The sequence below is a fragment of the Haliotis rubra genome, unplaced genomic scaffold (assembly GCF_003918875.1).
Source record: "Haliotis rubra isolate DU_JTF1 unplaced genomic scaffold, ASM391887v1 Scf175, whole genome shotgun sequence".
NCBI classification, from domain to species: domain Eukaryota; kingdom Metazoa; phylum Mollusca; class Gastropoda; order Lepetellida; family Haliotidae; genus Haliotis; species Haliotis rubra.
In genome coordinates, this window is record NW_025765725.1 from 109467 (window position 1) to 124433 (window position 14967).

The 14967-nt window shown below is 39.2% G+C and overlaps 1 protein-coding gene across 1 annotated transcript in view; it reads left to right on the top strand.

Annotated features, from left to right (window-relative positions):
- The first annotated feature begins 564 nt into the window (after positions 1 to 564).
- LOC124272976 overlaps positions 565 to 14967 on the top strand; it is an 84016-nt gene continuing 69613 nt past the window's right edge. The window contains exon 1 of the mRNA XM_046708214.1: positions 565 to 3331. Within this exon, the coding sequence (XP_046564170.1) occupies positions 1813 to 3331 (1519 nt within the window). The 5' untranslated portion in view covers positions 565 to 1812. The remainder of the gene's footprint in view (positions 3332 to 14967) is intronic.

Below are 14967 nucleotides of genomic sequence, written 5' to 3' on the forward strand. Positions count from 1 at the left end.
AGAGAGAGAAAAATTCTTGTATAATCTGTGCATGAATACTTTCCTAAAGGTGAGACTGTGGAATTTATGGCATAATGGATTCAAACGTAACAGGTGAGAGTGAACAAGCGGATGGAGGGATGGTCAGAGGCACAGAAGATACTGCTGAAAAGAAAGGAAAAAGACTCTCTCGGAAAAAGAGTAAAAATCGGGGTCGGAAAAAAACGTTTACATTCCAAAGTTACCTCTGACGGGGCAGCTGAACCCTTGGAGGCCGACGACATGAAAGAAACTTCGGCGGGTACCTTAGCTCGTCAGCATTCCATAAACTCGCGTGAACAGAAGACACGTTCGTTAAGCGGGTCACGGAAGCGATTGTCAGGGTGGTTTAAAAGGAAAAGCAGGTCTGAGAGTCGTGGAAGGAGGAGTAAATCTGAGACAGAGCTGTCAAAAGTTGACCAGAATACAGGGACAAAGACATGAGAGTGCGGAGGACATTAAACGCGGGTCCAGAAGCTGTGACAATAGAAGCAGTACATATGAAGTGTATGACATTACCAAACAACCCAGGGACAGATTACGGAGGATGACAGTGAGGGATGCGGAGAAGGAGAGGAGACGGAGGCTAGTGGCATCCGGCTATGCGTTGTCCAGTCTGAACAAACAGATTGAAACTGAGGTAGTGGCTGAGGAAAGAACAAGAACTGCATCTCTGCCAGACATTACTTCTGTAGATTCGCATGGAGATAAAACTAATGAGCACAGGCCTGATGAAAGTAAAGATGCTGTTGACAGCGCTAGTGCCTTGGTTAGGGGAAGTGTTACCTTGCCGAGAGAAAAGAAAAACAGGTCAGGCAAAAAACGGAAAGGTTTGAAGTCTGGACGTGTGAGCATAGAGGCTGACAGTGATGATAATATTATCAGTGATAATGCGCCTCAAATATCGCCCAGGTTGCAGGATGATGGGCAGAATAAAAGTGATAAGAACGGACAAACAGAGAGAGAATCACCACAGACTCAAATTGAGGTGATGGTACATGATATAGCTAATCTGTTAGAAAAAGACACGTCCACGGGGCAGACGAATATTGTTGAAGTGAAGCCTCCTATGGACCCTCAACAGGATACTATTAAGAAGGCGACATCTAATATACAAGCCAAAGATGCTGGGGATATCTCCAGTAATCCAAAGGACGCGAAGAACGACAATGAACTAAACATTGGTGAAGGTGAGAGAATTGTCGCACTTGTGGAAGGTATATACAACAGAAATAAGAAAATGACTCCCACTGTTGCTGTGTCTAGTGTGCCCCCTTCTAAAGCTATCTCCCGGTGGCAAAACGCTATTATGGACGTACAGAAAAAACGGAGGAAAAAATCATTGTCACTTTTCCTTGAACTCAGTCGTTCACCAAACCCTCATTCCTCTATGTCGATAAGTGGGGGACGGGATTTATCCCCAAGTCGACTTCTTCTGGAAAAAGCAAGGAGTCCATCTCCGAGATCTAAACTTGACAGCATAGCTAAGGCGCATGAATCCCACAAATCATTATCTCCAACTCGGAAGCCTGAGGAGACATCAACTGAGATGAGTCCAGTTGCTGAAATACCCGAAGAGAACGAAGATAAAACGAAAAAAATTAAGATTACTTTGGGGTGCCTCATCTGATTGATAGATCACTAAGTGATGGGGAGGGGTTGACTGTGCTTGAAAAACCTGACAAATTGACACAAAAGTGTCATCGCAGTCCTTCGGCTGTCAGCGAACCATCTCAGGAGACAGCAGGGCGTGAGCGTCCATACACGAATGGCGATAGAAATGGAGTTCCCGTAATGGGGACTAGTGTCCAGCGGAAGTACAAAAGAACATTTTCTCCGAAAAGGCAAGAGCCAGTATTTGACAAAGACAAGACAACAACCGACGAAGTCACTGATGCTGATAAGTGTAAACAGCAGGAGAAAAAACAAATTCAACCTAAGGAGGACAAAGATGAAGAAGAAATAGAGACTACAAAGAGAGAGGCGACGAAATCGCCCGAGAGAGGTGATGACACTGAGAATAACACTGGCACTGCTGAAATGAGCAAAACCCTCGAAAACAGGGGACGCGAATCTCAGAAGAGACGCCGTAAAACCGGGAGATCATTTAGAAGGAAGAAGGAAGTCGATGAAGAGGTCATTGAAGCAAAAACGACCCTGGAATCAGAGGCACAAGTTGTTAAAGATGACGAAATGTCCCCTGTTCGAGTGATGTATGACAAGTGTACACAAACATCCGAAATTGATCTGTCTGAGAAATCTAAACTCTTTGGAAAGAGTAAAAAGAATAACAAGAAAGAGAAAAAGGAGAAGGAGAAGAAAAAGTTGAAAGAGCTATCATCACTTGTACAAGATGCTAACAAGGAAGAAGAAAAGAAACTGAGCAAGGCGGAAGAACCAGAAAATAACCAAACTGTTGATAACGAAAAGGAAATGGACAATGGAAGTGAAAAACAAGATTCTAATAAGAATTCTCCCGACAACGAAACTTCTCCCGAAATTACAGAGAAGGATGAAAATGAGAAGAATACACCTGAAACTGATTCAATGCCCAAACCAAAGAAGTTGTCCTTTACTACATTAATTTTTCTGAAACAGCGAATCGCCAGCAGGAGGAAGAAGAAGGGACTGGAAGAGAAGAAAAATATTTCTGATCAGGATCCTGTTAAGGATATGTTTCTTATTGAGAATGAGATAAATCTCAGCAAACTGGCGGACATAAAAGAGACTGATATACTTGATGATGAAATTATTGAACCTGATGTTTCAATTGATCTTCCCAGGAAACAAATCAGGTTCGAACCTATAGCGTCTGATGAACCCATTCAAGGAGAAGAACCTCTTCCTCCTCTCACAAGAAACAGAACAAAGAGATTAAGTAGTAGAAGAGAGAGTACAATGAGAGAAAAGAGAAGAAAGTGTCTACAATGTTGTAAGAAAGCTACAGCTTTCCTCTTTTCACACATCGGACTGTGCTCTCTTGTCGTTGCCTATACTATCATGGGGGGCTTCATATTTAAGGCAATTGAAGGACCTTTCGAGAATAAAGTTAAAACAAAAATCAGAGAAACAAGGATTAAGATGGTTGACAAAATGTTGCAACATGCAACAGAACTAAGCTTGTCTGAGATTGGACACGAAAACTTTACTGCACTTGTGGATCAACAGTTAAAGGATTTTCAAAAGACAGTGTTTAAAGAAACAAAAGACCACGGTTGGGATGGAAAGGACAAGAGTGACGCAGACGTCCCCGAAATGCAATGGTCATTTGCTAGTTCCTTACTCTACGCAATTACAGTGATGACCACAATCGGTAAGTTTATTATCTATTCATCAAATGTGTTCTACCTGAATAAGAGGAGATTATGATAATATTGCATCCATGCACATTTATAGGAAAACAGTATCCTATACATTTGCGATGACATACACTTTTATATAATGCAGACTTGTTGGTGACGCTGTACGTGTTCAAGCAGAACTACCTGTGTAAAATGATTTTATAAAAGTGCCTAGGTACAATGATTTCATAGAGACAAATTGAGCACACAGAACATGGTCCCCTGTTTAGTGTTAAGGATGTTCATTTAATGTAACAGGAAAGTATATATGTCAAACATTATCTATCACAGTTTGATATTGAAACCAAACACCAGCTTCTCTATAGGCTCTGTGTATTTATATCACAAACATGATCGGAGGAAACTAGCTATATGTCTGTGAAAGAGCTGTTTATTGCTATTAATATATTAATCCTAATAGTCAACAGACAAATCTGTTGAGGTGTGTCCTTGTAACTACTGCCACACTGGTGTTCTATCTAGCAATAGAAATACATGTCCCAGGTCACAAACAAAACTTAACACTTTGCTTCAGCCTTTGCAACAAAATTGAAAATATTATTGTAACGGGGCATTTTCTCTCATATACAATATAGATCAGTCTAAAACTGCGTTGCAAATAACGAGTCTCTAATACCTGTGCACTCCAAAATATCAATGATATTATTACCAGACAGTGCAATTGCACACACAAGATAACTCGTACACATTAAACGGGTTACGCACCATTCCATATCCACGCAGTGTACATCATTACAATGATGTAAACATATGGAGAATGTGGCAATAGCCGCTTCACTGTGTATCAAGTAAACCCTTATGACGTCACAAGACACCATTTTCTGTATGATAATGTCCAATGTGGGGTGCACATGTTGAGGATCTCCTAAATACAATATAACTACCGGGACATCTTTCTGCGAATATATTATTTAGCTGAGTCTTTTGAAGAGCAGGAAAAGAAAGGTTAAAAGGAATAATGTTACCATTTAAACCGTTATGCCATCTTGTGCTGTGGTTATCCTCATTACCTTTGTGTTAACGACAATTATGTTCTGCATACTTTTATAACTGATATTGAATCTTATTTATTAAAAAGCCCATAACCGTATGTAATGAAAAAAATGTATCGATCTGCCAGAAGAATAAGACAAAATGTGATCCAGAGAAATGTTCTGTTACACCACTTCCAAAAATGACCCTTCCAAGGTTCGAAGCAGTACCAGTAGTAGCAGGACGTAATGTCGATTGTCAAAGGCAGATAGACATCGACAAGGTGTAGTCCTGCAACCCTCATGTTTAAGCCTCAGTGTAATACGGGGCGGTGTAAACGCGTGGTATTGGGGCTTATACTTTCTACAGCAGAAGAAACAGCAAGTGTGGGAGTATGGAGTTTGTGAGCGTAGGTGAGAGCAGGGGAGTGCATGACAGACATACTGTAAGGTCTGGAGAAACGGCATCGTCTTTCTCCTCAACCTGATCCACGTGTGTTCTAGACAGGGCTATCCGTCATATTCGCTTCCTGTACATAACGATTAGTGGTCAAATCGTGTACCATTAGTAAGGCTTGTTGTTTCACAGCAGGGGGAAGATCTTCTGACCACATTCCATTTCTAGGTGGCAGTAACTGTGTTTGAGTGAACTGTATGTACATAAACATGAAGCGTAGAGGGCCACTTTAGTCGAGGCCCAATTGAAGACCATGAGCGTTTTAAACGGAACAATATACGTGCTCGAAACAAGCAATCATTGAAGTCATATAGCTTCAAACATTGTAACGTTACAGACATTGTTTTGTAGCTAAATTCTCAGATTCATTGTGCAGGGGTATTATATTTTATTTTTCAATATACTTATACCACAAAATCGTACCTGTGTAGTTGCTATATATAAGCCATAAAAACTTTGACAGAAGAAAATGAAGTGTGTTCTTATGAATCACACTTCTGAAATGATACCAGGCATTAAGAGCGGTCACTCGTCACGAATACATTCACAGGCAAGTCTTGTTCGCCTGAAAACAAAACTCAGCAACAAAACCACTTGAACTTGATGGCACATTTACATTATATACATTATATTGTTCAGGTAAATCATAACAGTATTTTCATTAGAATAAATTGAGATTTCAAGGCGAACCCATAGATCGGAGGATCAGATTTTGGTCACAAATAACAGCGATCGTAGGGATCATTACTACTGCGGTGAATAATAACATGGAAAGTTAAGTCTTGTTATTGTCTCAAGGTGATAAACCCGAATTCTAAAGTTCATAAACAGATGACGTGTTTGAACTGGCACAGTGTGTTGTATAGATGTGAGTGTAGAAACATGTGTTATCAGGCCAGTTTACATTGCATCTGTGTATATCATTCCTTCTTGGTAGGAGTCAAATCGTCTCTAGGTTTATATTCCCTAGCTAAATTGGCAATTGGATGTATATTTATAGTGTATATGTCAAGTAACTGGAATCCAGTCAAGCATCAACCAATAATCATCGAGATAAAGTAGCTATTTTGGTGTTCAATATATATATCATGAAATGACGTAATATCTGAGTACCATCATCTTCATCTTTCAACTGAATGTATACTATATCATTTATCACGATAAAGAAGTTCAAGAAAGATTCTGAAACCTCCACACACCGAAACAGCTAAGGGTTTGCCCAATATGTGAAGTAGCTCGTCATGTGTAAACGCTGAGACTGGGGTTCATGTTTTATTAGATCTCTACGTTTCGTTATCCATTATGAACTTTAACAAATCTCAGTGGAATAATTACTCGCCGCACCAAGCCAGACAATACACTTGAATCCTCGATCCTGGCAGATGGAAGACACGATAAGTGCAATATCACTACTCAAACAGGAGTAAACGAAACGATTAACACTTCGTCATATAAACACATTTGAAGGTAGCCCAAACGACCGTTGCATCTCTAAACAGCACATCAAATCTTCAGAGAAGACCAAACGAAGGTAAACACATATCTCCGATTAACCCCCAGTCTACAATAGAACCGGTGTAGGTAAACCATAAAGAGATTTTCATATGAAGGGCATGCATTTAAACTGCACAAGACACATGATTTCAATGCATCGCCCTCTTCTTTTCTCAGAAAAAAAGTAAACATACGGCAAGCTGTTTGGAACAAAAGTTTCACCTAATGGCAGTAATCCTAGCATGGCCTCTTCTGTGTTGCCGTCTGGTAGGCTAAGAATAGTCGGAGAATATTGAAGTAACGAGATACTATGGTCCTGTTTATAGGTCTGTGGGTAAAGTGTTCAATTTCTAATGAGATCAAGGGTCGAAGCCTATGACCTACCCAAGGCACGTTTGCCTCTGATGCAGATAATTATGTTTAGCTTGTTTTTCTTTGCTGATGGTCGACAAGACGGCGTTGTGCTCGACGTTGTAATGGTACTGGTGTAGTTGTAGTTGCTGAAGGCGGGAACCGATAGATGATACAGCAGGTACGATAAACATTTCCTGTGCGTGGGAGATGCAGCTTGTTACGCTGAAGATGCGGCAGGAGTTGATGGCACACTGTGACTTGGGGAAATATTCCACCGTATGCTTTGAACACGAACACACTTTTTACTCGTCTGTACAGGTTTCTCAACCTGATACCGACATATTTAGATCAAATGTCACGTATTATGTAGGTCTTTGACCGATATGAAAAGTAGTTTTTATGAGTGAGCAAGTATATATGAGAATTCAAGAGGATTCCCTGGTTGTTAATGAGGTCCTCTCTAGATGACCCGAAAACCAGCTTCGCTAACTGACATCTGGTCAATATGAGGGATAAGTAACATGGCACCAGAGAGTAAGTGAGTGAATTTAGCTTTAAGCCGTTTTTAGCAATATTCCAGCAATATCATAGGGGGAAACTATAGAGAGGCTTTACATACTGTACTCATATGGGGAACTGAACCCGGGTCTTAGGCGGGACTGGCGAACGCTGTAACCACAAGCCTACCCCGCTCCTTTCAAATACAATGATCTGCAACCATTATTGTGATAGGGCGCGTGATTTAACACATATGTTCGTTAAATGTTAAAAATGTTTGATAAATTGTGATTGACAAATTACATTTAGACTATCTATTATAAAGGCAATGGATTGATGACCACGTATTTCACGCACCTCAAGGTGGGGAACAGGAATACACCCCTTCAACACGTTGTTTATTGACGAGTTTAGTACACCTTATTCTCCATATTCAATTTCGGAGCGAAATCAACATCGGGACTCTCATAATTGTTATACGTGGGGATTTGAACTGGGATTATTTGGCCACAATGACCGCTAGGCCTGGTCAGTCCATGATAAGGTGACAATCTGGAAGAGCAGCTTTCAGCCTATTGATGGCACGGTTACCTGGTCTTGTGTCAGAACATGACAGGTCAGAGCACCATGGCTGTTATACTGGATATGACATAAAACACAAAACCCTCCCTCTCTCTCTCTGTCTCGCTCTTTCTCTCACTCTCTCGCTCTCACTCTCTCTCTCCCTCCCTCTCTGTCACACACACATACTCTCTCACACACAAATACTCACTCGCCATATAAAAATAATAAATATTATGAAATTCACTTGCTTATAAAGGATGGCTATAAAGAGGAAAATAGTAACTCAAAAAAGGTACTCCTTCATCCAGAAGTTGCGTTCACCCTACCTATATGTATGTAATTTACGAAAGTATATGCTAAAGGGAAGAGGACCACTTTTTATGGGTAGACAACTTCTTTATCCATACAAAGTGTTCCTCTTCATCATACCAGCTTCTAAATGCCACTTAGGGAAGTAAATCCTGAAGTGTGCTGCTGTGGCAGACTCATATATATATATATATATATATATATATATATGTGTACATAGGTTTTAGTTAGGAAGATTATATTAAGTATCAAGGTGGATGGCATTGTTTCCATTTAATGACTCACTCTATTAAACAATAAGAACACCTGTAAGAATCTTAGTTATGTTTTATACTTTATTTTACTCTTAGTCCATAGCTCTGCATAGTAAGCCTTGTAACTCTCAGTCTAATTTTTACACTGCATGCTTTCAACACTCTTTGCTCCAGCTGTCAGTCATTTCTATTGTTTTACTGATAGGCCAAGCTGGTCACAGCTTAACTACTATTTCAATTATATTCCTTCAGACTCAGACTAATCATCTCTCTGTTCCTAGTCCTGGCTGACGTTCAACCACTACCAGAGGGTATGTTACAATATAGGGGTTGCGATACGCGTTACGACAGTCGTAACGCTTGAATCTGAAACGGGTCAATGACTTTGAACTAACCCACCATCAAACTATACGGACCATGTGACACGATCGTATATATCACTACGCAGAACTCCTTCCGTTTTGTCCTCCGTTCATGCAGCAGATACCTTTCTCAGTGTTTGAGTGTAGGGCCATGAAGTGCAGAATAATCACCTATGACATGTATAGCTATGAATGCTACGGTATTCAGTTACCAAGGCACTCATCCTGACTGGAAATGATGCGAAAGGATATCCATAGGGGTAGGGTAACAAGGTCGCACATCAAGGAACTATTTTTCCGATATGAAATCTGGATGATATTAGCATCTGCCTAATGCGGTTTGACGTGCACGAAAAACGCTGCAGATGTCTCTGTCGTGGGAACAAGAGAAATATGCCAGGAATGACACTAATGACGTCGTATACCACTCGTACTGGCGGTTGGGTCCCCGGGCCGGGTGGCATCGTGCTAATCGAAGATCCAGGTTCGATTCATGTCATTTAATTACTTTTATAGGAAATATTGCGAAAAAAGAACTAAGTTACTGAGACCATGTACATTTCACAGATATGCTGCCAAATCTGTAGCCAAATCTAATTTATTAGGGAGGAATATTAGTGAGTGAGTGAGTGAGTGAGTGAACTCCCCCCCGCCCCACGCAATATCAAGACTGGCTATTATCTGGCATTCATATTTTAAAGTGGAATCAAAGGAAAATGTTTGTTTGGACAAGCGACAGTTTCTGTTGAAGAAATACAATTTAATTTCCAAAACTGTCATGTTTTGTCCTTTTCGTGATTATTCAATTTCCTATTAAATATACTGTGGATCTGTTCAAACTTAGTATATTTCTTGGTATGAGAAGGTAATGCAAGATATTCTTTAGATAAACATTCAGCTTTGTTCACACGTTATCATGTTTTTCAGATCAGTTTTGATTTTCAACAGTATCCTTTCAATGTGCGATGCATTTAATTACTGGGAGACAACAGTATTAGTATTGTAAATTATTAGATCTCTATCTGCGGTAATTTGAACCAGGATTTGGTGTCAGGTGTTTGAAGGAAATATGACTAAACAGTCTCAAAAGGGAAATGACAAAACTAGACCAACACTATCACATTCCAAAGCCTAAGGAATATAAAATATTATCATCCAAAACTGTGTTCCACAGGAGATATCGGCTTGTGTGAGATCAAACGATATCTCCTAGGAGATATCGTTTTGACAGTAGATTTTGTACAATGCCCTGACAATGCTATGACGTCATGTACTTGATGACGTCACAATGCTATGACATCACTGCACTGCAAGTGTAATGGCAGTACCGTGTTGAGAGATGTACATATTTCATTGAAAATTAATGAAAAGTGATTTTGGATGATAAATAGAATCTCACTCTCGTGTCTTCTGATATCAAATATATCAACACTCGTTGATAAAAGTTAAAATATCCTCGGCAAGCCTCGGATATTTGTAACTTTATCAACTCGTGTTGATATAATTGATATCAGAAGACACTTGGGTGAGATTCTCTATTTATTCGAAATGTGTGTTATGGATACAACATGGAACATATTGTATGAAACAAATAGTGTAATTGTGGCATGCCAAAGGAAATATCAACATCTGTTTAACTATGGTCAACTTAAAAAACGGTTAATCAATACTATAACGACATCAGTTGAAGGTGAAGCTCACGTTACTGTTGTCTTCGAAATATAGGAGCATCGAAGTCCAGATAATGTTCCTTTCTTTATAGCTGTTGTTCGGTAATTTGACCGATTCTAAGTATATAATTAATTGGATGGGGAACGACGGTATCACATAATCATCAGTTTGTTCAAGCAGCACAAGGGTAATGTATCCAAGGTGTCAGGTTGAGGGACAGCAGGCTTGTAATGATGTTCCTCGTGGGACTGGTTGTAGTTGTACACATGGGAAATATTAGGGAGTTTATCGGTAGACGGCGATATGAGAACCTGGTTTTGATATGTTACGTTCCACGGACGTTACAATACTGCATACCGTTCTGATAACACGCTATGCTTGCCAAGGCAACCAGTCTGTTTAACGGTTCATCTCTGTATTCTGACTAAAATGCTGGGAGAATTTCAGGAATCTGAGAAAATGTTAAGACATTTCCTTTCTCCCGGCTTGTCAGTAGTATATCATCTTTATAACATGTTCGTATCTTATAAATGTTCACGATAACGGTTTATTTATTGTGAGCAATATTAGAAGATTCATTGCACTGTCATGCGTGTGATGTAATGAAGTGAAGTATTCAAATACTTGTACAGTTTTATTGTAGCAGTAAATCAAGCTTGGTAAAAATAGTATGGATTGTTGCTAAGGAATGTGTCTATAAGTCAAGTTGATATCATGACGCAATCCAGAGATGGTGAAGAAACAGGTAGATAGCGTCAGTAGTTTCTGTACATCAATATTCTTCGAAGTTTGACATGCTGCAGAATGAGGGAGTTTAAACGTTTGCTCATGTATTTCTCATTTCTCATAATGTACAATTACTATTGGAAGAAAGCACATGTGGCACAGTCGGCTGAGGTTGCCGTTTGCTATGCGGAATTGCGTACCTTTGGCGAACCAGAAACGCATGAGTTTGAATCTAATACTTGTCCAGGCTATATTTCTAGATTTGTCAGCACATAGCCGTGCTCTTGGCTTCAGCTAAGTAGTAAAGATCTAAGAACTTTATCGCTGACACCAACATCAAAACACGCAGGGTTGAACCTATACTACTCTCTAATCGTGCAGGGGAAATGAAGAACGAATTTCTACATAGGGTACTTGTTCCATCTCAGTATGCTGTTAACAAAATAGACGAACAATACAATCGCCTAGTAGGATTCTACTCAGACATATAAGAAGGATCTCCATGACGTATTCATGACGTAATGACATTGTCAGGCAACGTTCTGTGACGTGCGAACTATATCCATCGTTTCTCCCAATCCCGAGACCTACATCAGCAAAACCTTGTGAGAACCTCTGTAGACGACGATAAGATCGGCTGGCTGGCCTACCTGCAAATTAACCCAGGAGCTATCATGTAGACAGCAGCTGCCGAACACTCGCCCTGATAAACATTCACACTGGTGGAGCGTCCATGCTTCTCCAGATGAACTGTACCAATACCAAGACACTATATGCATGTACCTGTGTGGTGCCAAGCTTCTATATTTGTACGTTTGCCTAAACTGTGTCATATAAACAACACACACTTGTCCGGTAAACAAAGTTCTCAATCATTATTATTTATTCTTGGAAAAATGGACAGTACAGGATCTCGTTAAATCTGACGCTTGATTGTGGAAAGAAGAGTGTCCAGTTGAAGGAGTGTCTTCGTGACATCGGTTAGGGTCCCGATCCACAAAGCATTCGTAAAGTTACGACCTGTCGTAACTCAACAATTTACCATAGGCTTACGAATGTCATAGCCCTACCAACGCTGTGTAGATCGGGACCCTGATTTACGAAAGAGTTTATTGAAGTGCACTGCATTTATTTAATGTCTGCACCTGCTCAATACTTTGTTTGTATGGAACCGTTGTTTTTACAGTATTCTGTTCGTGTAAACGGTGTGCAGTGGAATACTTCTATTAACAGCGAATCAAATTAATGTTCATCGCCTACTGAAAATGTGCTTGGATGTTACAGAGAAATAATAACTATAAAGAAATAATAACTAAGTAAGAGTAAAATTATTAATTGGTTGCCCGGAGTGATTACAAGTGCTCTCCTCAATCATCAAGCCCCAAACCACCAGTTGCTGGCGTGTTTCACCTGAGAGTACACACACAGCTGCAAGCATCCTTTTAACAGTGACTCACACCCTGAACCTGGCGGTCTTACTCCACCTCTGCCAAGGCATAGGATTAAAGAGGAACCTTGTATAATTATATCATACATTTGGTTTCATTTCGACGCTATAACTTTATCTTTCAAACTCCCTGAACTCGACATTCAGCTCGTTTTGAATTCCATGCCATTAGTTAGATTATTTCGTGTAGCGATCTTTCATATCGTTGGATGAGGCATGGAAACTCACCGGAAATACATAATCACCATCAAGTAAAAACACTGCATAAATTCACACGTCATTGACTAGTTTCCTTGATTATATTTCATACCTAGTTGAACGGTAAAGATAGAAACGTGTTTACTTATCGTGTGTGTTGCTCATCAATCCCCATTCCTTTGACATATCAGAACGTACGATCTTTGGAAATTGGTCCTAAGAGGAAATTAAGACTACTGTCCGTTTGCAAGAAAAATAATTCTGTTATAAATGTTTCTATTATCGTTGAGAAATGTATGTATCTCATGGGCTGACTTTTATTTGATAAGATATACTTCTTAACTTCATATGAAATTTTCTTGTTACTTTCTGAGAATTGTTGGTGTAAGTATTAAAAAATCAACTGGGATGCCATCTGCTCTTCATCTTTAGCGGTTTTAAGATAAGTGGACACATAATAACCAACTTGTCATGGTGGAGGTGAGTTTTGAACATGTTTATTTTTTCTCACGGTTGAAGAGTATGTGGCGTACAGAGTGTGTTGTGTTGACAGAACCATACAAATCAGGTTGTTTTTCAGTGTTATCAAACACATTAGCAACATACTGTTATAGAAAGGTGGATGTTTGTTTGAACAATGTTTTCGATTAAGGGGCACCTGCAATACTTACGGCGCACAAGATGATGCAGTGACGACTGTTGATAAACAATATTTTAGTGTGTGATGCCACAAAAAATAAAAATAAAGTCTGGAACAGCTAAAACTACACTGTGAACACAAACAGTGTTGCTACAAATACAAAGGCTCGTTTTAGAAGCGGAGGTTTCAACAAGCATATCATTTCAATACATTTGAAATGAAATCCAGTACATTCGATTGATATTCAATACATTTGAATTCAAATCCAATACACTCAGCAGAATTTCAACACATTCAAATTGAAATTCAGTACACTTGAATTGATATCTGTTTCCTTCGTCTTGCGTCTATAATATCATGTTGATGAAGTTGTTGTTAAAACTTTATAAGGAGCCACTATATATATTATATATCATGTTATGTGTATGCCGTTTTGTTATTGATTGTGCGTTCTCTTGCCTCACTGAAAATCGTGATCGTGAAACATTGTTACAATATGTACTGGCTATTATTAAAGGTTGGAACGGTGCACTTTAATGGTTACAGTGTTATGGGTGCGGTTCGACTCCCACATTCGCTCAGAAATTTTAATCATACACACTCCAACACATCTCACGAAGACTGTCGTATACGGTTGCGACTTTCCTCATTTTGGACTTAATATATGATTTACGTTGATATAAACAGTAACTTTTGTCTGTATGCTTGCATATCAGCACAATTGTCACGCATTGACTATTAATGTATGTACTGTACCTGTAAATAAGTGAAGTTATGGTGCCATCTGCAGAGCTCCAGATAAGATTTAACTTATGTGGGTGCCATGTGTACCCACTGTAATTGTTTGGAGTGGATATTATGAATGTTGAGTGGGTATTTCATTTTCCGTTACCCACTGCTTTCAAATATGTGCGTATTTCAGTCATAGTTCTCATCTAAGTATTAGTTGTCATTGAGTAAGTTTACTAAGCAGGTATGTACTGCCTTATCTAATCAAAACCAAGTTAAATATAATGGAAATGATTTCATAAAAAAGCACTCATCCTATACTGACAGTACAACACTTGTCCTATACTAACAGTACAACGTGATACCAATCGATGTCTTTTTCATTACGCAAGCGATTTTTATAAATATATTCCGTACGCATTTGTTATAAACTTTTTGCGTATCCAACATTTTAAATGCGTAATTGGTACGCAACAATTATTTTTCAATGCGTAATTGGAAATTTTCTATGCGTATTTTACCCGGATACGCAGTTTATTTGGGCCTCTGTCAGTCATCTGATGGCATTTGCAGACTTTCTCTATAGAAATATCATTGATTGTTTTGCATACCTTGTATATCAGCACCATTGTACCTATCAACGTCACACATTGACTACATGTACTGTACCTATAAATGCGTTAAAAATGGTAAATTTAAAAGAACACAAAAACTTTGGTCTGGGTTAGACCCAAATTTACTTTCTTTTCTCCAGATGTATTTCCTGTAGAATATCTGAAGTTCACGTCAGTCTGAAAGCCACATCAATACTCACAGAGAACAATGAGTTCATATCACAACGATATTAAAAAATATATACCATTACAAGCAATCCCTATTGGAATAACTATTGTTTACAGTAAGTGTAGATAAT